Source organism: Clarias gariepinus, chromosome 18 (assembly GCF_024256425.1).
Source record: "Clarias gariepinus isolate MV-2021 ecotype Netherlands chromosome 18, CGAR_prim_01v2, whole genome shotgun sequence".
In the NCBI taxonomy this organism is placed as follows: domain Eukaryota; kingdom Metazoa; phylum Chordata; class Actinopteri; order Siluriformes; family Clariidae; genus Clarias; species Clarias gariepinus.
In genome coordinates this window covers 13,439,063-13,462,903 of record NC_071117.1, presented here as the reverse complement: position 1 = coordinate 13,462,903, position 23,841 = coordinate 13,439,063, and the positions used below count along the sequence as shown (strand labels likewise).

General features: G+C 38.2%; 1 protein-coding gene across 2 annotated transcripts in view; it reads right to left on the bottom strand.

Annotated features, from left to right (window-relative positions):
- Nucleotides 1–1,332: 1,332 nt before the first annotated feature.
- kcnq5b (potassium voltage-gated channel, KQT-like subfamily, member 5b) overlaps nucleotides 1,333–23,841 on the bottom strand; it is a 109,926-nt gene continuing 87,417 nt past the window's right edge. The window contains exons 5-15 of one of the 2 annotated variants that reach the window (XM_053476881.1): nucleotides 22,303–22,428; nucleotides 20,109–20,219; nucleotides 19,924–20,019; nucleotides 17,631–17,725; nucleotides 15,928–15,954; nucleotides 15,085–15,135; nucleotides 12,637–12,860; nucleotides 9,643–9,751; nucleotides 7,543–7,674; nucleotides 4,751–4,877; nucleotides 1,333–4,333 (exon numbers count right to left, since the gene is read on the bottom strand). In XM_053476881.1, coding sequence (XP_053332856.1) covers nucleotides 3,293–4,333; nucleotides 4,751–4,877; nucleotides 7,543–7,674; nucleotides 9,643–9,751; nucleotides 12,637–12,860; nucleotides 15,085–15,135; nucleotides 15,928–15,954; nucleotides 17,631–17,725; nucleotides 19,924–20,019; nucleotides 20,109–20,219; nucleotides 22,303–22,428 — 2,139 coding nt within the window. In that variant the 3' untranslated portion in view covers nucleotides 1,333–3,292. The remainder of the gene's footprint in view (nucleotides 4,334–4,750; nucleotides 4,878–7,542; nucleotides 7,675–9,642; nucleotides 9,752–12,636; nucleotides 12,861–15,084; nucleotides 15,136–15,927; nucleotides 15,955–17,630; nucleotides 17,726–19,923; nucleotides 20,020–20,108; nucleotides 20,220–22,302; nucleotides 22,429–23,841) is intronic. The other variant, XM_053476882.1, reaches the window with a different exon arrangement.

Genomic DNA, 23,841 nt, shown 5'->3' with positions numbered 1-23,841 from the left:
TACAGCTGAACAATTGATCAACTTAACACAAAAAATAAGCTAGCAGGATGGTTTTCCTGAGAGAAACTTCACCTCTCAAGCGTATGCATTTATTTGTAAGCACAACTATAAAGTGGTTCACTAAGGAGTACATCTTTCCAGCTGTGTTTAGTACAGAAATATTTACAAGGTGGTATCAAAAAGTTAAGAGACTAGTTTTGCAACAAGCCAGCTGTGCTATTCTGAACATCTGCTATTTCATCATGGACAGCAAGCAAGAACAAAAAGCGAACGTGAAATTTTGCATGACACTAAGCAAACCTGCCACAAAGACGTCCCCCCGGGTGATTTGTACATGTGCCGTGTAGCTGCTAAGTTCGTCCCCAGGCTGCTGGTCCTGGAGCAGAAGGAACATCACGTGAAAATTTGCCAAGAACTCTCTCAGCATGCCGTGGATGACCTGTCCTTCATGTCGAGGATGAGCATCATTACCGTTGACGAACCGTGGATGTATGGGTACGACCCTGAGAAGAAGCAACAGTCTTTACAGTGGAAGAGCTGATTATCTCCACGACAGGTCTGCAGTTTGACTAAGTGGATATCCATTGACTTTTTCAACATTGTGTACCCAGAGTTCGTCCCCAGGGGCCAGACCGTCAATTGCAAATTCTAAGACCAGTTTTTAAGGCGTTTGAGGACATACAGCGAAAAAACTGAGCTTATAAACAGAGCTAATCTTAAAAATTTTGATACCACCTTGTAGAAGGGGTAATGGTCATCTCGTACTGCGTACCACTAAAAGATTCAGTGGAGAGCAATTTCCTGCCAAAACCCACATTCGGAGAAGCACTTTCAGCAAAAATAAAACACACCTGATAATGTTATGACATTTTTTTAAGTGTAAAACACTTTCTCCTTAGTAATTGCTTCTAAATTGTTCCGAATTGCCTCTGAACTATCCTTGTTGTTTATTTATGGCTAGACTAAATCCCTCTCTCGGGAACAGTTAGCAAAACAAGCCGAGATATTAAGAGAAACTTACCTCAACTTTTGGCTACATACAGTAGTATCAGAAGGAATTTAAGCTACTTTTACTTTAGTATATGAGACATAAATAGCAGCTTTTGGAAATAATGAAGAATGTTATAGAATTATCATGGCTAACAACATGGCTAAGTGCATGTGGTTAGCATGGTTATGCTGCAAATCCGAGGTTAATAGTTAGCATTAGCAAAATTGTGATGACACACCTTTCACAATTCACTCTCACCAAAAACATTCAGTTGTTTTCCAGATAAAAGACAGTACATTAAGAGAACCTGGAATTGTATGTTGTACTCAATATTAAATTATTATTATTATTTTATTAATTTTTTTTAACAAAACTGTACAGTGTTCAACAGCAAAGGTACCCTTCAATATGCCCGGGACTTATTATATCTAAACACTTCACAATGTAATGTACCACTTAAAAGATGTAAAAAAAAATATGTTTTTTTTCAAGAAAGAAATTTTAAGTTGGCTTGACAAGCCTAGAAAATATCATATCTATGAATATAGCATACTGCAAAATTCTTAATGTTGAGTTATTAGCCTACAGTATTTATATAGTTCCACTTCTTATAGGATATGTACCAGTCTCAGTTTCGCTTAGTATATAACAAATAATGGTTGGAATTTATTTATTAGTTTCTATTTTCTTATACTTAGGGGAGCTTCTTGTATTTCTTATCAAAGGAGGCAAAGAGGGGAAACCAAGTCATAACATGATGGTCATATTGAGGCTATAATGTGTGTGTGGCTCATTCAAATATCAGAAAAATCAGCCACATACGTAATACAAATAAATAGTAATAAATACTGTATAAATAAATATTATTGAGGCACAAAACAGTATCGCCTGTTTAAAACATATTAATGTGCATTGCATTTTAAAAGCTCACTAGATTAGAGTTTATTATCTTCTCTCTCTTTCTGCGTAGCCTTTGTTTTCAGAGACTGCTATAGATGGACCCATGCCAGATGTGCTCCAGGACTGTACAAAACCAAATAGTCTCATATTGAGGTATATAAACAATAGCCCATTAATTCTGACCCTAAATTGGCTACTGACACTAGGCTTTTATTTCATATGGCTTCTGGAATCTGGGGTCAGAATGCAGGGTGAGCCAGTATATAGTACAGCACCCCCGGAGCAGATAGGGTTAAGGGTCTTGCTTAAGAACTCACCAGTGGTAGTGCTAGGGCTTGAAGTCCCAACGTTTTTATCAGTAACCCACAGCCTTAACCGTTAAAGCCACCACTACCCAGAAACTAAAAAGCCTCTCAGTGATGGGTTCATGTTTCTTTCTGCTGCCTCAAGGAGCATCATGTATCTACTCCTGGAATTTACTGTCAATTGATTACATGTTACATCCAGAAGAATCCCAAAATCCAAATCAACCTGAGCTTGTTGTGTAAACTCTTTATCTTCATAGCCACCATGGCTTCCATAAACCTCCTCCAGAGCTTCCCCTTCTCATAACTCCACCTTATGTCTTAATTAACTTCTTATTCTGTACCCTAATGATAAAATGACATTGTCAAGCCAACTTGTTCATAAACCTTCCGTTCCAGTATAACATGCAACAGAATTATTACATTATTAATTTCATGGATTTAATCTACTTTAATTGTAATATACATGCAATCATTATTTTTGTACTGAATTCATTATGCCACTTTTACTTTTTCAGTGTGAACTGAAATGACCATTCTGAGACCAAGTGAGTAAAACCTAGTGCAGTTCGATTGACTTGAAAACACCATTCAACCCTGATTTGACCAGTTTACCTGAACTAGTCAGTGAGTTTACACGTGAAGTAAATATTCAATCTGTCTTCACAAGGGTTTTCGTTGATGTTGCTATGACATGTAAAATGGAACCCAACAGAAAATTAATTAAATTATACTATCAGTAATGTAAGAAAGTTTTTTTTCATTATATTTTGACTTTCCCTCATTAGGCTAAGCCACTAATACAGTGCTTTAAAAAAAGCACAATGCATGCAATGAAGAGTCCTCATGTATGTTTCACGGTATAAAACCTTTTTCTTTATCTTAAATAAATCATTACTTATCAACAATATAAAAAAATTAAATCTAAAATTTAAACGAATGTAAAAAATAAAAAAACATACTTCAAACTCTATTCTTGCCTTACCTCCCATTCCAAATTTTAAAATAAAATACTTAAAGGTAAGACAAAGATTTCAAGAAAGCTTTGTGTCCTTCAGTAAGATCAAGTCTAATAAGAGTTCATTAACTCAATGACTCATTGTTTAAGTCGAACATGTGGCATAATGAAGGGCTTTGTCCCACCCAATTTGGGCGCCAGTCCAAGACCATCCCTTGTTGCTGTCCCAGTCCTCAAAGGTTCAGAGAAATTGGAATTTGCCACAGGCTGTGCTAGGAAGCCCAACCCTGAGGGCTGAGTCTGAGCTGATTTCTCCAGGTCTCCATCTGCGATGAAGAGTTCGGCCTCGGCCCAGCCACCACCTCCTATCTCATTCTCTGCTGCCAAAGAGTCCTGGCTGCTGCTGGCTGAGAGGTTGTGGTGCCCATCAACCTCTGGAATCCCAATGAGGTCCTGGACAGACTTTCCCATGGAAACAGCCTGGTCCCCTCCATCTGGCACCGAGGAGGGTGAGAGCTCCACCAGAGGGTCCATTTCCAGTCCCATCTCTGGGCTCATATGTCTCCTCCAGGAAGCATCCTCTTTGGCGCTGGGACGATTTCTAGCGCTTTGTGCCAAGTCCTGCTGGGATCTGTTTAAATATGAAGGAGGGAAATGATCAGAAGGACTGGACTGAGATTGGGTTAAACCGTTGTTCACTCGGCCTGACAGAGGTGGCAATAGGGGCAGCTGAAACCGAGCAGATGCAACAGGGGGTGGAGGAGGGTTAGCCAGTCTGGGAAAATGCACCCCACCGGGTTGAACATTGTTTGCTGTGAAAACAGGTGGGCAATCTGTGGTGGGTGTTGTAAGAGGCTGAAGCGGGGATGGGCTAAATGGTGAGGCCGAATTTAGCGTGTCATCTACAGAGGGAGACCCTGATGCATTGTTCAAGTTGAAGTTGAACTCATTGGGAGCCAAGATGAGATGAAAGCCCCGGGAAAAGTTGGAGCTACTCATTTGGCTCAACTGTGAAGGAGAAGAGAGATCCTTGGCAAAGACCGGACTTGGGTAGTCTGTTGATTGAGCCAGTTCGAATAGGGGCAGGGAGGACAGGCTGAGAGCTGAGGAGGTGCCTTTTTGAAGGACCTGTCGGTAGACATCCAGCAAGGAGTCCAACTTAGATTCAATAGACTGTACCTGGAAAGGAGGCATGGAAACACTTAAGCACTGAATTAAACAAATACATATAGTTGCAGCCAAACCATGCCTGGGTAATTAATTTCTTTTCTGCCCCCAGGAACCTTACTTATAAAATAGAGAATTCTAGGAAATGTTTGGATGGTACAGTATCTACAGGTAATTGCACAAACAACAGTCAAGGTGAGCTAATGTTCAATCTAAAACAAAAATATTAAGCTACTTAACGTGACCACTTAACATTTAACAGTGCCACTGTCCTAAGTGATCCATAATGTTTTTGCTTGAAATAACTTGAGCTTCAAATGTGGTTATCAATGTAGATGCTGTATGTGCATGTTAAGAACAGTAAAAATAATTATATATAGTTAAATTAGGGCAGTAAGAAAATGTTTGCTAGTGACAGCACACACTCACCTGCCTCTCGACTTTACACACCCTCCCTAAAATGCTGACGTCCTCCAGCAGATCTCCGTCAGACAGCATCTTCTCCCTCAGCTTCTTATCTACAGGAACCTGCCCCTTCCCCAGGATCTGATCTACCCTGAAATATTGTTGCAGATTAGAGAGACAAGATTAACCTTTTTATATTCAAATACAAAATGTATAGCAACATTTAGCATTTATGTGAGGCGTTTTACTGCAAAATGAGATAAATTGATTCAGGCAGATTTCCAAAAGATGCAGTAAGTAACAGAAACTAATACAAAATATATTGTGCATGTTTTCTTTAAATCACAAGTGTGTTAAAAGGCACAGATTTTTAAATCTCCCATCCAATTTGGTTTGGTTCTATTAGTCAATTTTTTTTGAAAATGCTACAGTATAAATCCACTTTCAACAAATAATCATCCAAATTTAAAAAGCCTCCAACTTTGCTTAGGGTAATCTACATATGCGGTTATACTGTGAGCAAACTTAAACTAGGGAAGAAGTGTTGAGTTTTGTTGCACACAAAACCATTTTAATTTCCAAAAATGTTGAAGATCATGAGAAAAATTGAAACGACACAAAAAGATGAGTTTACAACATCATCAGCTTCCTCTTCTACCAGTGTCTTCTTCACTTCGCTATTTTACGACAGCTCCTCATCATAAAAACCCATAACTGCAATGACAGTAAACAGACTGTGACTCTAAAGGTTCATGGAACAAATTGAGTTTATTTCTGGATGACAGCCTTTTCGTCTAGCTGGAAAATTCACTTTGCTGATCATGTGACAGAAAAAAGTGATGAGACGGGATGGGACGCTTCTAAAGAACAAAACATCACAATAATATGAGTATTATTGTATAATAGTATTATATGGATAGGAAAAACAATTTGCCAGGAATGTATTTTATTGCGTTTTGCAGTAAAACTCCCTATTTATTTCAAATGCTTAAAACCTAATGTTTTTTTTTTTTTATTATTATTATAAAATTGCATCAAATCAAAAAGAAAATCAATTTCCTGGGAAATCCAATATAATGTTTTTGATCAACAATGTTTTTTACAGCAATTAATATTATTATTATTCTATATATGAGGAATGATCATAATAAAAATGATAAAAATGATGTCCCATTGATCTGCTTATGTTGAATTTTACATTTATAGTGAAATGAAAATCATATGTCAGGTGTGCATATAACTTAGTATGGATTTGTGGATGTAGGGTAGTTCGTAGGTATACTAGAGTATGCTTGTTCGCTAATATTATAATGTTTATGCATACAAGAGTGCATATATGCAAGTATACTGTATCAGTATAGAAATATGCTAGTATTTAGGTATGATCTGTATTTTTTCTAGTGCATTTGTTAAAGTATGCTGCTGTTTTAGAACGTACACATGATGGCCAGTATTCTTGTGAGTATGCATGTTCTTTGGTTCTTTAGACCTAATAGAAATAACAACCACAATATGACAAATGCCAAACACCTAATATATCTGTTACATGCTGGTGTGTAGATGTGCATTAGAGAAAAACTGGAATAGAATAACGGCATTTGTATCACATCAGGTCGGTTTCCAACTCAACACAACTTCACCAGAACTGTAATGCTGACGGTGCGATGCTTTAGCTCAATGACTGTATTATATAACTGTATTATATGCATGAAAACTCAAGCTTTAAATCCCAGCTTTATCGCCTGGACTTTTTTAAAAAACTATTTAAAACTACCAGATAGCATACCTGTTTTAACCCTTTGAAAAAAAAATCATATACCGCAGATATATTTATAATTATTTTATTCATTTATTATATTTGTTGTTGTCTAAACCCATTTCTATGTGCATTATAATAAATATCTGGCAACCATAATTATTGATTTTCAGTCACTTACATTTTATGGTTACAAACAAAATAAGACTCAAAATATTATACTTGTCCTGACTGATTTATTTGAACAGCCGGATCTGAGGGACTCATGAGTGAGTTCAAGGGTTCGGTGGATTCTAGAGAATCGGTGAGCGCCCTCTAGTGGAGGGACCATAGGAAATTTTATTTGGAATCACTACTGACTCAAGTGATTCAAAGGAAGACGACATGGGATCCGGATCGGTTTAGTGAGTGATTCAGAAGGAGTCGAATCCGTAAATGGATCCGAGTTGTTCATCTCAGCGAGAAAGAGTTCGTGTTTTTATGTGTAAGAGCGCGCGCTTAAAGTGTAGCGTGACCCTCTCTCTTGCCCCTGCGTGTTAGAGAGGCAGAGGCTGGGTCTTTGCCTTTGTCTCTCAACTTTCTGCGTGCTTGTCTTTACTGTCTATCTTTCCCTCTCTTTATCTTTTTTCTTTTCGCGTTTTTCGGCCCTGATACCTTACCGGTGCTACCTAAATGATTACACGGAGTGCGGCGGTATCAGGACCCTTAAATAAACACGTCGCCAGGTGAAGCGCGTTCACGCTGATTGTCTCGCGGCGGCGTTGCCTGGCAACCGCGTGTCTCCCTAGCCGCGCCTCTGCCTGTTCAGAACTCCGCATGCAGTGCAAAGTACTTACAGTATGCGTGGTTCCCCCTCCCCCTCGTGAGACCGTTACAATTTTTAAAATTTTAAAATGTAACATTTAATTTAAATGATTTTGAAATTCTAAAAAAAGGGGGGGGGGGGGGGGGAACCCAGACCAAATTTTCTATTCAATCTAGCAACATATTAGTAAATCACCTGTCCAGTGTGTGAAAAAAACCCCACTATTCATTGCTGTACAAGTGTGATCTACTGTACCTCGTCTGTAAACTTTTAATCCGGCACAACATGTCCAGGTGTCCTGCTGAATATTGCTCGATCACGTCCTTAACGTCATACGGACGCAGCGTCTCCTTAAACTTCTTCTTCGCCACGTGGAACTTCATGATCCTGCATATAAATATATAAAACGGACATTATTAGGGGACAAAAAAATAAACATTATAAACATTTTTGTATGAAAATGGTTGAAAATTATTATACTTAAGGTTTTTAATGATTAGTGTTTTACATATACATGTAAACTTGTAAATAATCAGAAGAAATGTAATTAGATTTTTAAAATGTTACGAGTCGGTATTGAAAAAAAAAAACGTCAATAATAAATATTTTGTCAATATGACCTAAATATAAATTAATATTGGACCTTTAAAACAAAGACCATAAAAATAATGATAATAAAGTTTTTTGAATCTTGAATCATCTTGAATACTGAATAATGATAATATGAGAAAATAATAATAATAATATATGATGAGAAAATTCATTTAAAGGAGAAAAGAGGAAAGCAGGCCTTCATGCAGTACAGTGAATTATAATAACCACTAGGGGGCAGTAATGACTTAAAAAGAACCTGTCAAATATTATTTGGCTGTTGTTAAAACTACATATGGGCCTTGTGTTTTTTTTTTTTACCCAATGATAAAAGTGATTGCTTTAAGGAAATATCACACAGCGGTAACCAGAGAAACGGAAATTTGATACCCTGAGAAATCCTTGAGCAGAGATTCTGTTTACCTCTTATTTAGTCTAACACCCCCACACACACACGCCCTCCCACATACACCCTTACAGCATCTTACAAAGCCGCAGTTCAAGGCTGAGGAGCTACAATAACAAAACACTTTTGCACATAATACACACTAAAGCACGATCACGACACTGCGCCGTCCACCAGATATTAATTACGGCTGCCTATACAGTACATGCAGGGGACAGTTGAGATAGCCGCAGGCAAAGTGCTGTAGTCAAAGTCAAATGCTACAACATACTGTAATCTCTTGTAGCTCTCGTACTTTGTCCCTTTCATCATGAGCTGATAGTGCTCGAGTATGAAAGTAGCCTAGCATGGATAACTGCATGTAAGCTAGCATGATAGTGTGCAAACAATGGAGAATTCTAGTGTGCAAGTATAATAGTATTTAAGTATGCAAACAGGCATGTTGTCTGGGTTGCTGGTGCACATGTACAGTATACTAGTATGCACGCATGCAGTATGTCTAGTACGGTGCTGGATATTATGTCTAGCATTCATGTTGTCTAGTGTACCAGTCATCAAGCATGCACTTTGTCTGACCACCAAATATTAATTATGGCTGCACATACATACAGTAGAGGAGACACAGGTAAAGTAGGCCAATTATGCGAGTGTACATGTACAGTATGCATGCACTATGGATAGTATGGTGCTGACTGATAGGAATAGTATTCATACTGGTTAATATAAAATATTACATACAGTAATATAGTCTGATCAATTCTTTCTAGTATGGTAGTGCTGCAGTATGATAGGACAACTATTGCAGATTTGCTACTAGAGTAGTATACGAGTATGCTAGTATGCATATTCAAGTTGGCTAATACTGTATATGCAGACTTGAGGTCTAAGTTATCACCATACATGTACTAGCATACTTATAAGTATGTACATGCTGGTACGATAGTATAGACCAAGATGAAAATGTCCAAAGCATACATTGCAAGTATGCAAAAATGTAATAAACTAGTATTAAGTATTTAAAATTTGTTACTTTAAATATTGCATTAGTAAGCAAGTATACAAGTATAAATGCTGTAACAAAAAAAGTATTCAGATATGCTAATATGGATGCTGGATAGTATGGTAGTCTTCAAATATGCAAGTATGCATGTTGGCAAATATGCTTGTATCCGATTATACTATAATCCAGGTTTGCTAAAAGTCTAGTAATTTAGTATGCAAGCATGAAAGTGTGAGTAAAAGTTGCCCGTTGGTTAGAAGACTGTTTTAGTGACCAGGAAGTTTCAACCTAAGACTGCCAAAGCCCCCTACAGTTTCTTGTGTCCGTAACTCAGCGTGATGGTGTGAGTGAGGTTTACCGGATTGCTCGGATGACGGTCTTCACTGCCGGTAACAGGTCCTCAGCAGAGATCTCACAGTGACAGCCTTTGTCATCAAAGCCCTCTTCCGGTGCCGTATTAGCCTCACCTGCTCCAACACACACACACACACACACACACACACACACACACACACACACACACACACACACACACACACGTCAGCTCTCTCCTGCTGTCAAGTACAGTTAATCTTCCACTTAGTCATCCATGTCAGCAAGCCCCGTTTACTGTTACATTAAATGGAGGAGCAGGAAAGACAATGCCATTTAGACTATAAAATTATTAAGAACAAAAGAGCCACTAGTGTGGAAAGTGAATAAAATGAAATAAATAAATACTGTACCAAATGACAAAGCAACGACAACAGAGCAACAAAAATTGAAAAGTGCAATTACAGGAACCGCGGGATTAATTACGCTCCATTATGTTCGGTACTTTTATAAGGAAAAAGTCTTCAAAGACTGCATTCGCTAGGTTTTATTTCCTAGAAGAATGTAAGTATGCATGATTAGTATTAGTATTGAAGTACGGAAGTATGCGAGTATAAACATTTGCTAGGATTCTACTCTGCACATGCAGTACACTAGTGTGTCCATGTTTGCTAGTATGCATGTGTTTTAGTGTATGAATATTTAAATTATGGTTGTTTGCCAGTCAAGTATACGAGTATGCAAGAATATTATTATGCATGCTTATATATAAGCATACATAAATATGCTAGTGTTAAAGTATGCAAGCAAGGCTGCCTAAATGCAGGCATAGTATTGTATGCTGGCTTGCTAGTATACTAGTATTGAAGTATGCATGTATACCTTTGGTACAGGTATGTATGCATACTTTTATATGCATACTTTCAATTATGCTAGTGTTCAATCAGGCAAATATGCCAGTATGCTAGTGTGTGCATGTATTGCACTATAGTATGCTAGTGAGTATATGAGCAGGCATGTATTTAAATATGCAATTATTTACTTGCATTTAAGCATGCAAGTATGCATTTCTGTTTGTCAAGTACGCAATTGTGCACGTAATAGTATGCAAGAAGAGTCCATACTTTTCTAGGAGGTTAGTGTTGAAGTGTGCAACAAGGATAACGTACAAAGATTTTACAGTATGCATGTTTTCTAGTATGTTAGTGTTAAAGTATGCAAGTATTTTAGTGTATACATGTTTAATACAATTAGTTATAACTCATATGAGCAATAGCATGCAAATGTTCAAGTGTGTAAGGATAATATTTGATAGATGCGAGTACATGTACTTTAACATGCTAGTATGTATTTGTGTTGTTTTCATATGCATGTTCTGTAGTATATTGCTCCAAGAGTGACTGTGCTTAAGTACAGTATGTGCAAAAAGTTCATCCATTTGTTTTTGTTTCTAAATTCTGTACAGAATACTTTCATTAAACAAAACACACAAAAAATGTTTTAGAGAGAGCGTGTATAACCAGAGCAAATCCTGTTACTGCAGTCACAGTGCGCATGTCTTCTTGTATGATTTACAAATGAGAACACGGTCCGATTGTAGAGAATTACTATATGCACAGCCGCGGCTTGTTCATTACAGCCGCGAGTTTGTCTTGCCGCAGGCGGGGTCGGTGAACCCGAGATTGAAAATTTCAGCGGGCGTCAAAGACTCAAGCTGAAAGCGCTGGAAGAAGTCACTGCCTAAAATACGCGTGCGTGGGTACGGTGCGTGCATGTGAGAAGTGCGTGTACAGTTTGTAGGTTTGGATGTCTGACAAAACCACTGTGTTCCCAAAGACACAGGATGGGGAGACAGGATCTAGAGACCACAGGGGGAGGGATAAGAGGGTAGGGAGAGGGATACAGAGGAGGGGGGGAGACAGACCCCGTCTCAGCAGGAGGCTACTGGGGACAAACTGAGAACCATCTGTCTCTGAAGACACTCAGCTCAGAGAGAAGAAAAGAATAAATAAATAAATATATATATATATATATACACATCATTTGTGTCAGGTGTTTAAATGAACTGCACATGTGTTACATGCCAATCACACATATCAAGTTCATCAAGATACATACAGTTTGACAGCAAAACGAGATAACTCCATTTCTGTGTCATGTGTCACAAGGGGGTTTAAAAGCAAAAATGTCAAATAATTAAACACCAAAATTTTAGGGGTTATATAAGTGTGAATTTTATGTTTTTTGTTAGAATCGTAATATGAATATAAAAAACTAATGCTTCGATTTTTTTATGTTTATTATGGGAGGAATAGACTACATTGCATTTAACATTCTCAGCTGCTGCTCAGTCCATACTGTATTTTTTAAATATTTTTCTAATCACATGACAGGAAGAAGCAATGCGATTGGCTTGTTAGAAGGCGTCGACTGTTTCTTGCTTGTGTGCAAAAGAACAATAATTTGCCAAAATGAGCAAAAAATGGCGTTAATTCCATTTTGCTGTCAAACTGTCCATACTGTACTGTATATATTTATACTCTGGCATCCAAGCTCAAAATTAATTATGTTAGAATAATGAGACTATAATCAACATAATCATAAATAACTTTAAGTCACTGTTCTGTCACATTATCGCCTCTGATTGATCAGAAGGCGGTGAGTAATTGAGGGAAACACACTCCAGGATGTTCAGTTTTAAGAAAACTATGCACAAGGGGGCGTGAGACAAGGCATGGCGCTCAAGTGGAGTGCGTTACCCTGCTGCTGTGTGATTACAGTGCTAAATCTATTAATAAACGGCATGCATACTAATGGTTTAAAGCTAGCTTTAATGCTGTGGGACATCCCAGAAACCACAGTTCCTGCTTTCCCTTTTGCCCACAAGACTGGGTTTTTCTGTCATGGCTGTACAACTATAAGAAGTTTACTGTCAGTAATTTGGGAAGAATATGAAAGGTGTCAGGTTTTCAATTCACACTCTTTTGGGATTCTTTTACTTTCCGACATCACACGTTTTGAGATCGCAGTGAGGTCTCACCATCGGTGGTGGTGGAGCGGGACTGGCTCTTGAGGCGGAGTGAGGGTCTGAAGCGAGTCCGGTCATTGAAGCTCCAGCTCTTCTGCACCTTGACGGGACTGGAGCCGTCGGCGTTGATCTCGGCACCCGGGGAACGCCGGTCCGTGACGGACGTCTGTCTGCTCTTGACGCTCTGACCGCGAGGACTGGCCATCCTTACACGGTCCTTAAAGCTCAGCTTCTGACTAAGAGACCAAAGACGGAGAGATATCAAAAACAAGTACCTAAGAGCAGATGAAATACCTTTTTATATACTGTAATGATGCCGTAATCAGTCATGTTGCTCCCAAGTCGGAAACAAACTCATTCACTGGTCCTTACTGTATTAGTTTCTGTTTTAGCCAGACACACATCCTCTATTACTACATGCCACCAGGGGACATTTTCCTTTTTAATTAAGTGTGCAAATAAGGGATTCTGATTTAAAGGAGCTTAAACCTGTGTGTGTTTTTGGTTAGTGTTCAGCCTTATCTCACAAAACAGTGAGAAACTCAATGCAATATTTTATTTTTATATTGTCTGAACTACAAGATATTTTTTCATCCTCTAGCAGTTGCAGGAACCTTTAATTCTTTAATTCTAATTGCAAAAGTGTTAGCATATTTACGGTAATCTATCTATTCCAATATTTACGGTAAAAGTAAAGGTTTTACATAGCACAACTCTAACAATATATAATATAATTGTAGTAACAGTAATACTAATAGTAATAATGAGTAATAATATTAATGATTCCAATCAAGGCAGCCAGAGTGAAAAACTATATCAACTAACACATACAAAAAAAATGATCACTCTGAGTATTAGCATGCACTGTCTGAGTGTGACGTAAAAAAATTTCCATTTGCAAGCAAGGTTCTTCAAACCGAATCCGTTTACAGCAGCGGCTCGTGACCATAGATCGTGGTGGGTCAAGACATCAAACACTGGTGTAGCTTTACAGAAGGTTAACTGAACGGCTATCCCACTTGCCATATGCTACTAAATAGTGATTTGATTCAAATTATTAAATAAGTACATACATAAACAAAAAGGTAAGGACTGAGCTGAATTGAATGAACTTAAACAAACTAACAAGTGCAGCGATTTTCCATGATAGAACCAGAAGTTGCTGTGTGGCCTAAAAGCAGGCACTCCAGCACAGACAAAAAACCCTAACAATAAAATTTCCTTAGCTGATCGAATTTTGTCTCAGTCGCCTTGCGCTTCCAGATTCTGGGTTCGATTCCCACCTTGGGTCTGTATATGTGGAGTATACAAAGTGTGTTTTCTCCCCGTGCGTTTCCAGCTTCCAAAGAGTTGGGGTTCCTAAGGGTACTCCGGTTTCCTCCCACAGTCCATAGACATACAGATTAGGCTAATTGGTGTTCCCAGCTTTTCCATAATGTGTAAATGCATGTGTGAATGTCCTGTCATTTGAATAAATACAATGATCACCACTGGCCTCCATGGTCCCAAGTTGGACTACAGAGGTTCCTAGATAGATGGATGGATGGAAATACTTGATATGATTGTTTCTCACCAAGTTAAATTGGTTTACAGGCTAACGATTAAACTGGCGTTGTTATTTCGTACAGTATATGTTAGATTCGATCACACACTCAAAATCTACACCGCTTTATTATAGTATGCATGCCAATTATCAAGTGTACAGGGTCACGGGGGACCATAAGACTATTGGCATGAGGCGGGGCAGACCCCGGGATAGGGTGCCAATCCATCGCAGGCCACACACATACCTACACACTCGTTCACACTCTACGGGCAAATCAGGAACACCTATTAGCCTGATCTGCATGTCTTTGGACTGTGGCAGGAAACCGAAGTACCCGGAGGAAACCCACAAAGCACGGGGAGAACATGAAAACTCCATGCACACAATCCCTGAGCCTGGACTCTTGAGGTGCAAGACAACTTGCAATATATCAAGTGTTAATTGATAATATTTATCTTTTTTTTTTTTCTGAATGGAATATTAAAGGATTACACTTTTATACCACTAAAAATCCAGGTCAGACTGTTCTGTTCAGTGTTTACACGATGCAATTCTATTCTACTGTATTATTTGTGGAATAACAGGGTACATGTAAACGCACCCAGGGTGTAAGACGAATGTCAGCATTAACTGTTGTTCCGTGCTGCTTTTTTTGGGCACTTGTGAACAAAACATTCATGGAGTGAACATGTGGCCGCGTAATTCTTGCCCCACCCTGCCCCTATGGATGAGCCACCAGTGCAAATTATAGTACTGGACTGTGAAGATAAGCACACAGCAGACAGATGTCACTTCCTCTCAGATTGCAATCCCAGTCGACCATGCACACTTCAGAGTCAGTCGAGCATTCCAGAAGTTACCAGAGCACGATGCATGGCACGACATACACAGTATGTACAGTATACAGTATATACCTCCTTAAACTCAGTTTCCTGCGAAGTCCGCGCTTATCGCTAAGACCCTTACTAGGATCAAAGGAAAGATACAGGCATAATGTCAAGTTAGTTCAATTGCTTTCTCTTAGCAGTGTGTAACCCATGTGCTTTTCAGTAACTCCGTTAATACATCATACGCATACGTTCCTGATGAACAGTGATTCAGCAGGCAAGTGATTCGGGACTCATTAGAAATAAAAAGGGTTCAGAATCCACATGGACCTGCTGAAGGACTCTGGTGATCAGGTTTTTTTTCGAGCCTTCGGACTGCCTGTAATCTGGTTATATCACATGGCATGACTTGGATATTATTATTATTTATTCCTGTTGGGCCAAAGGTCTTTATTTTCTCAGGTTCCTAGAAATCATGCTCTAATTATAAGGAAAATTATGTATTGTACAGTAGCTGGCTGTTGGATGTCATTTTTATCTGTTTGACAGCAGCATCCATTAGCTTAATAACTGTAGTGAAGTAACTCCAGTGTCAGAACAAGGTCCCCGATGAAGCACATTTTACAGATATGTGATAAACATCTAACGCTAAGACCTTGCAATTAGTTTCCCATCATGCACACACACCTAGCGGTAATTAGGAATGGAAATAATCAGTAGTTGGTTCTTTTTTTTTTCCATTAAAAAAAAATTTCTGACCATCTTATTACTAAAACTGTCTAACCTAAAATGTGTTTCTACAAAACATCGTACACTTTACTGCAACTCACTGTACGAGCATCCTCCTTTAGGATGTACAAAACTCTTTTTCCTTTAACATAATTAAACATAGATAGATGGATTCAATTTCGAGAAAAAGATGATACTAACTTTGTTGAGGTCTCCACTTGATCCTTCCTTTAGTAGCAGTTGAAAGATAACAGGAAAAAAAAAGAACACAACTTGAATACCAAATGTTGACAAGCCGGTTTTGAACTGATTTGACATTAAAATTAATATTACATTTAAGAATCAACAACTGAATTTATTAAGAACAAAGTGTAACAGTGCATTTTAGAGTAAAGCAAGGCTACAAATCATTCTGGCAAACATGCGTGCATTCAGTGATGTCAAGGAAGAGTAAGCAAAGATACAAAGCAAAATCAAGGTATCAGTATCAAGTGTGATTAATCCTGGAGAAATAATAAACGTGTTCCTGTGAGCATCCGAACCAGTGTCTTAAATTAGTTGGCTTAGTCCTAAAATCTTAGCGATATTACAATGAAGAAATGAAAAACTACGGTGGAGTGCTTATTTTAAATAGGTGCAGTCTTAGTCATGTCAGGCTTGACAGCAATTACTGGGTAGCTACTAGCAAGAAGTGTACTGTAGTTGGAAGATCACCATTAGTGCCTGATGAACTGCTAGTATGGTTCACTACAGTACATGCTTTCTAAAAACAGCTAGAGACGGAGGGTAATAGAGGACAACACGGTGGCTCGGAAAAACATGCATGATGCTGCAATTTTAGAATACTCGAATGCGCTTTATTCTTCATGTGTTGTTCTGATTCAATGGAAAAGAAACTGTAATATAGGCTACTTTAAAATTACCAATGAAGTCATTCTTAAATCAGATTTTTTTTTACCCTAATGTGACATAGATTTGAATTTTTTTTTTTTTTTTTAGAGCTGACTGACTTGAGTCAGACAAAGGGTATGAATAATTTTGGACATGCTACTTTTTGTTCAAATGTAAATAAAAGCTGACAAATAGTTGTTTTCCACAATGTACATCGTCGTATTATCTTATGGGAGAAGCCTGTGTCATTTCTGGTCAAAAGAAAAACTTGCTGGTTGAATAAAAGTAACTTAAAGTTAGAATTTGCCAGGGGTATGAATAATGTCGGGCTTGACTGTATATATGTACTGTAATGTGATCATGTGACTTAAATGAGAATAGGCAGGTCGGAATTCATGTCATACTGTAGACTTACTTAGGTGTCACTCAAGGGGTCATGACTCAGTTTAACGAAAAACTTATTTGGGTAGAAATATATTACTTAAGGACTGATTCGTAGAAATAAATAAATAAATAAATGAAAGACCAGATACAGTTCAGTATTTTAGTACTGATGCACCCAGTGATACTGTTTATTATGATAACTAAATAAACGCTTCATCATTATAATTTGAATGCTTAGTAGGAACCTTTGGGTGCTTCACTAACCATAATGTCCTCCCTCAATTCTTTTTGTAACACAAGCTTTCTCTAAAGCCACACAGCCGGGATAATACTAGTCTTAAAAATACATTTAAGGCAATTTTCATGAGGCAAGTCTTAAATCAAAGGTAATGTCCCGGAATAAAGAGTAGGCAAGTGCGTCTATGTGTGTGTGTGTGTGTGTGTGTGTGTGTGTGTGCTAGATTGGAAAGGGCAGACAGACAGAAATTGAAAGAGAACAAAAAAAAAAACAAAAAAAAACAGCAGAACATATCACACTTAATAATTCCTAATCACAGATTAAAAAAGATAAACAAGGTGCAATTTGAAATGTTAAGAAGAAAAAGCAACTGCCAAAGGTTTATACCTACTTTGTAGGACTGCAGGTATGCAACGCCTTTAAATGTGGCTTCCAGGTAGCAATGGAAACCGAGTTCTCATCAGCCGCATAGCTACGCCAAACACACTGCATGCCAAAAACACACACACATACACACAAAAACAAGGAAAAGGAGAAAGGATACAGAAACAAAGGGAAGAGAAAAGACCAAAGACAAAAGGCCAGGAGGGGGACGGGACGGGATAAAAAAAAGAAAAAAAAAAGAATTTTGATTAGTAAAGAGAAATGTTAGGGTTTTTGGTCGGAGCAGGCATCCATACGTGCCTGAGCACAGGGATGGTGGATTCATAGTGACGCCACGTGGCCTCGAGGTACACACGGCTATCGTCGGTGGAGTAGTAACGCCATGCTGCCTGATACAGGACCGTGGGGAGAGATGAGGTGGTTATGTTCTGACATACACATTCTTACAAACATACGAGGTCCGTTCAAGTCAAACCAGGATTTGTGTTAAAAAAAATATGTATATATAAAAACGATTGATATTTGTAGAAAACTCAGTAAAACATTTGAACATGTTCCAAAAAAGGCTGCATGTCCATGAATGACGATCCAGACCGAGAGGGGCTCGGAGCCCACTGCAGGTATCTGTCTGTGGAAACTGGACACACCATCATTCACAAACACCTCCTGACGTTTACAGGAACTCGGCTGGGAGTTATTGCAACATCCAGTGTCAACATCCAGTAGTCCTGACCTCGGTCCAAACCATTTACAGATCTTTGGTCCATTAAAGGAGTTCCTGGGAGGCCAGTGTTTCAGAAGTGAAGCAGGCGGTCTGATCGTGGCTCATATTGAGGCACCAGTGAAACGCTGGGGTGAGTGCGTTAATGTAGCAGGGGATTATATAGACAAATAGATAAAGGTAGTTTTTTCTACACTCATAACTGTCTTCTGTTATTCTGCACAATGAATAGTCCCAGTTTGACTTGAACGCCTCTTGTAGATCCTTCACACCTCATGTTTGCATACAGTGGTGCAAAAATCCTATTTTTCTTTGTGTTTTTAGCATTCTTTATTCTTAAATGTTTGTTTAAACAATATATTAAAATGTTTATACTTATACATACTGATATTACTTATAATATAGAAGCCATGAAAAGTGATTTCCATCCTTTTCATCTGTCCAACTTAAACAGATTAAAATGTTGTTCGTAATTACACAAAGAAACCACAAAGATGTTTCTCATTTCTTTGGGGAAAATAACACAAATTACACCTATTTAACTTATTAGACGAGTGCATTAATATAATGAACTACCACAACAGCTGCTGTTATACAGTATAGTATAGCTACTGTTCACATGAATACAAATGCAGGAGCTACAGCATTATAAAGTGAGGCAGTGATATAAAGCCTACATTAGGGTTATTTGCCACAGGACTGCTTTCATCTCCTTAGTTACAATTACTGAACAGAATGTTTTATACTTGGTCTTGACCTACATTTCTAAATAGCGGCTGGAGAAAAGTGTCTGTCGGTTATTCTCTTTAAAATGACCATTTCCTTTGCGGAGAACCTTTTAAGAACAAATGGTGTTCATCACTTCAGCTGGAAACAACTCTAAGAATGGTTGCTATAGGCGCTTCAGAAATGGACCGCAGGGAAAATGGACGCGATGCAGTGAAGTTTGATTATGATCATGATTACATTTATGAATCACATTGATTAAAATTCATGAGGTTATAATTAGAAAAAAAAATGGGGTCAGATACTACAGTATGGGAATGGTTAAAGATCTATTAAGTTATATATCACGATTATTTTGTGTGGAAATTAATGCATTGACTCCCAAATCATTTTTTTTTCATTACAATAATTTTTAATCTGTATTTGTTTACATTTAAGGTAATAATATGTTGCAGTTTTTCTATAATCCTACAGGTGGCACACTTTAAACTAATGCCAAGCAGAATAGCATCCTGTGTGGTAGGAGCAAAGTATTTGTTTAGAAATGTGAAACAAAATCCCCCCAAAATAATAAATGATTAGGATATTTATAATAATAATAATAATTATAATTACATAATCGCAATACAAATCAAATCAGCTGCCTACAATAGGTAGAATCTCCCATAATGCAGCTTAGTGCTTAAGTCTAAGTATGTTACTCATGCATATTGATAAGTACTAAAAACAGTGTGAAAAAATGGCATCAATGCATCTCTAGTTAAAACATAACTCCAGCTGATTCTCTTCTCAGCTGGAGGTTTTCAAGTGATCCTAAGCATTACAGCTGTTTTTTTTTTTTTTTTTTTTTTACCTGGATGAGGCAAGCTGCAGGATTCCTTCTCTTCTCAAAGTGCTTCTGTCTGTGCTGCTCCTGGACTTTCAGAGCGAAACCCGAGCCCAGTATACCCTGCAAAACCGAGATACAGTCACATACATATCTCATGCGAATATGGGGAATTCACCTGGAGTGTATGGCATTACGAGTTCGTGTCTCACCGCAGGCAGGGCAAAGAAGGAGATGCCGAGCAGGGCGAAGCCGGAGGACAGCAAGCGGCCCGTCCACGTCTTGGGAGTCTTATCTCCGTAGCCTATAGTGGTCAGGGTAATCTATACACGACATGAAGAGACGGATATCAGAGAGATCATTTCATTAATTGAGTTGTGATAAAAATAGCTAGTTAGCAATGGCGCTTCAATTCCATGATTGAATCCCTGTCGCTGTCTGCATATTAATCTCATCCTGTCGCCTTGTCACACCTTTTCTTCTGACCCCACTCGTTTTCTCTGCCTCTCGATCTGTGATTTTCTTCCTGTCTAAACATAAAAATGGTTCCTATCGATCGAGAGTGTGATATGTGAGCTATTCATCCTTTTCAGTCCTGCTCCCATCATGAGCGTGCATGTGCAGTCATGGAAAAAAAAAAAAGGAAAAAAAAAAAAAGGAAAAAAAAAAAGCTGTCATTTTAGGTCATCATGATGACTTGGTTTTAACAGCCAGACCAAAGAGTAAAGAACGTCTGTCACCTGGACCCCATTTTACAAACGAGACAGAATGAAGGGGGGAAAAGATAAAGGATCCAGGTCTTCTATTCAACGGAGAAAATTTGACAGAAAGCTATATCGATATAATGTAAGGTCGAATATAATTGATGAGCAATGTTTAAGGGCCTAGCAGAAGGCACAGTCCTAGAATCGGAACTTACAAACATCTGGTCACATGCATCAACTACTCAGCTGTGGCATACGTTTAAAAGATCTGGAAAATCTGTAATCAAGACTTTCAGACAGCATTTTAAACCAACAAATGAACATTTCATATGTTGAGTAAGAAAATGTGCTCAGACGGCTGCTGTCGTGTGCTTTTACACCTGGTCGTCTGTTTCCTGGATCTGAATCAGGGAGATACTGACGCATTCGGTTCATTTGCGATGTAGATCGATTACATGCTACAGTACAGTGCAAACGGCTTGAGACACCGCAATTTAATTAAATCTCATTAAGCAGTTGAATTTTAAAGAAACAGGAACTAATATTTTGCCTAAATATACAATCTGAAATCTTGTTTATGTAACAACCTCAGCAGCAACCTTGTTTCCCCTCTCATCTGTTCCAATCATTCAGCATTACAAGTATATCAATTACTAATCAGCCTGATTATGTGGGGTGGAGCAAGACTTTTGCATAGTACTGTACAGTGGAACCTTGGATTACGAGCATAATTCGTTCCGGAAGCGCGCTCGTATTCCAAAACACTCGTAAATCTTCCCATAGGAAATAATGTGAACTCAAATTATTTGTTCCACAGCCCAAAAAAATAAATGCATTAAAAAATTAACACAAAATGAAAAATAAAGTAAAAAAAAAATTTACCTGCACGATACCTTAAAAAGGGGTAAAAATAAATCCTGACAGATAAGAGTTTCTGTTTATGCGCGCAAGCGCTGTGTGTTTTTTTCTCTCTCTTGCGCTGGAAAGTGTGTGTGTTATGTGTGGCGTGTTGTGGGTTATGTATGTGTGTTATGTGTTATGTACGCGTAATTTGACACCTTGCCGGTATACACACTACACACTCTCTCTCGCCTTTAGTGTGTGTGTTTGTGTGTGTGAAGCAGAGCCCCCTCTCTGCTTTACACACAAACACCCACACTAAAGGCAAGACAGAGAGAGAGAGAGAGAGTGTGTGAACCGGCACAGTAAATAAAATATAAAATATATGCGTGATATATGATACTCGGTACTCTTAAACCAAGACTTGTTCGTTTTCCAAGTCAAAATATATTAAAAAGCTTTGCTCGTTTCGCGGAACACTCGCAAACCACGTTACTTGCAATCCAAGGTTTTACTGTATATATATACATCAATTAATAATTGGCTAAGACATCGTAACACCAATGCAAATCTTTTAGCCAAATGTACAGGATAAACAATTTGATAATTAGATCTTTATTTTTCTGCAGCTCTACAGCTCTCCTCTGGTTTGGAGTTTAGCTCTCGCTTTGTTGTTGGTTCACTTCCTGCGGTTAGGTTGATTCCTATTCAATTTGCTTTCTCATTTCCCGAGTTCACTGGGGATCACCCCAAGACCACTTTACTACGGCACTCTCAGACATTCGGTCCACAGATGAGAGCGATTGCTGTGTTCTCATTTGCTCAAACACCAGGATTCCCATCAAAGCACCAATAAACTCACCGTGCCCCACCAGAGCGCATCGGCGTATGTCGAAAACTCCTTGTTCATGTCCTTCTCCACAAGGTAGACGAGGAACGAGGCGAAGATGAGCACCAGAAAGCCGATGTACCAGGCTGTCACAAGCTCCTGGAAAACAGGAGAAAAGTCTTTAGGAGTCTAAGACCAGTTTAGTTTCACACTCCCATACTGTTATACACATTATATACATACTACACCAATCACACATCTTATATATTATATATTATATAACTTATTATAGTATATATATATATATATATATATATATATATATATATATATATATATACTAACTACAAACCAGATTCATGGTTCTGCAAAAGTATTTGCCCCTGTTGCACTTTTTCCACATGTTGTAGAATTGAACTCTAATTATATAACCCACTTTACTTAAAAAGAAAATCTATTTATTTGGTTTAAAAAAAAAAAATGCAATTTTAAACATTATACTGTACGCATGTTAAGAAGGCATCTCTGTAAAGAAACCGGATACAGATACAGTATTGAATTTTTGCTTTGCTAAAAAACAAATTACATTCCTAGCACACTGTGCCGGTAACCAGGTTTTATCGATCTATTTTGCCCTTCGTTTAATAACAAAGCCTACAGTAGCTCAATCTTCCGAAATCAGCTATCATTTCATTCAAGATGATTGTAGCCTGTAAGAACCTACAGTATGGTGACACTTTAAATGTTTTGAAAATCTCCTTCCACGGCTTTACCCTTGACTTTACCTCATGAAGTCTGTAAGTGACGCCTAACATCTCCCATCCTGGTGCAGTCTGTAGATGTAACGATCCTATTTCACAATTCTAATGATTTAATGGCATTTCATATTTTATAAATATTAATTAAATATCGTAACAGACAATTGCAAACCGATAATTGTCAGGGAGCATGCAATGTGATATCTTTCAAAATATGTTTGGTCTATTAGGTTTGTTACTGTAAATCCACCATAATTTCAAATTAAATAATTGGGAATTTGTATCTACAGTTATTGAGACAAAAGTGAAATTCAATGTTTTAATGACATTCCCATTTTTTAAGTAATGACAATCAAAATCATAAGAGTATTTTTATTTATATATAACAATCAATATTAGGTATGAAATCGTTTATTTTCCGAAACCTGCTAGATCCGCCTGAACACCGGGTCAAAAAGACGTCTGCAGTACTCTTGCAATTCACTTCTGCCCTGTTTGTGCACCCCTGCTTCGGAAAGTAAAACTCCTGCCAAATATCTGTCTAATCCATTAACTGAACCAGCTTACTGTAATTAGCACAACGCTTCAGCCAGACAGGCTCAAACTAATTAGTGACATCACCTGTTTTGTGCTCAGAGAGAACTACACTACATGACATACAGTATGGTGTCTAATACTTTTGGCCACCACTGTAAGTCACCCCTTATGTTAGACAGCCGTGTTCTTCAGAGGACTTGACTGAAGCTTTGCATATACACCCATCAATGTATTTGTTCAAACCTGGTCCTACTGTATGAGTGGCGTATGAACTGAC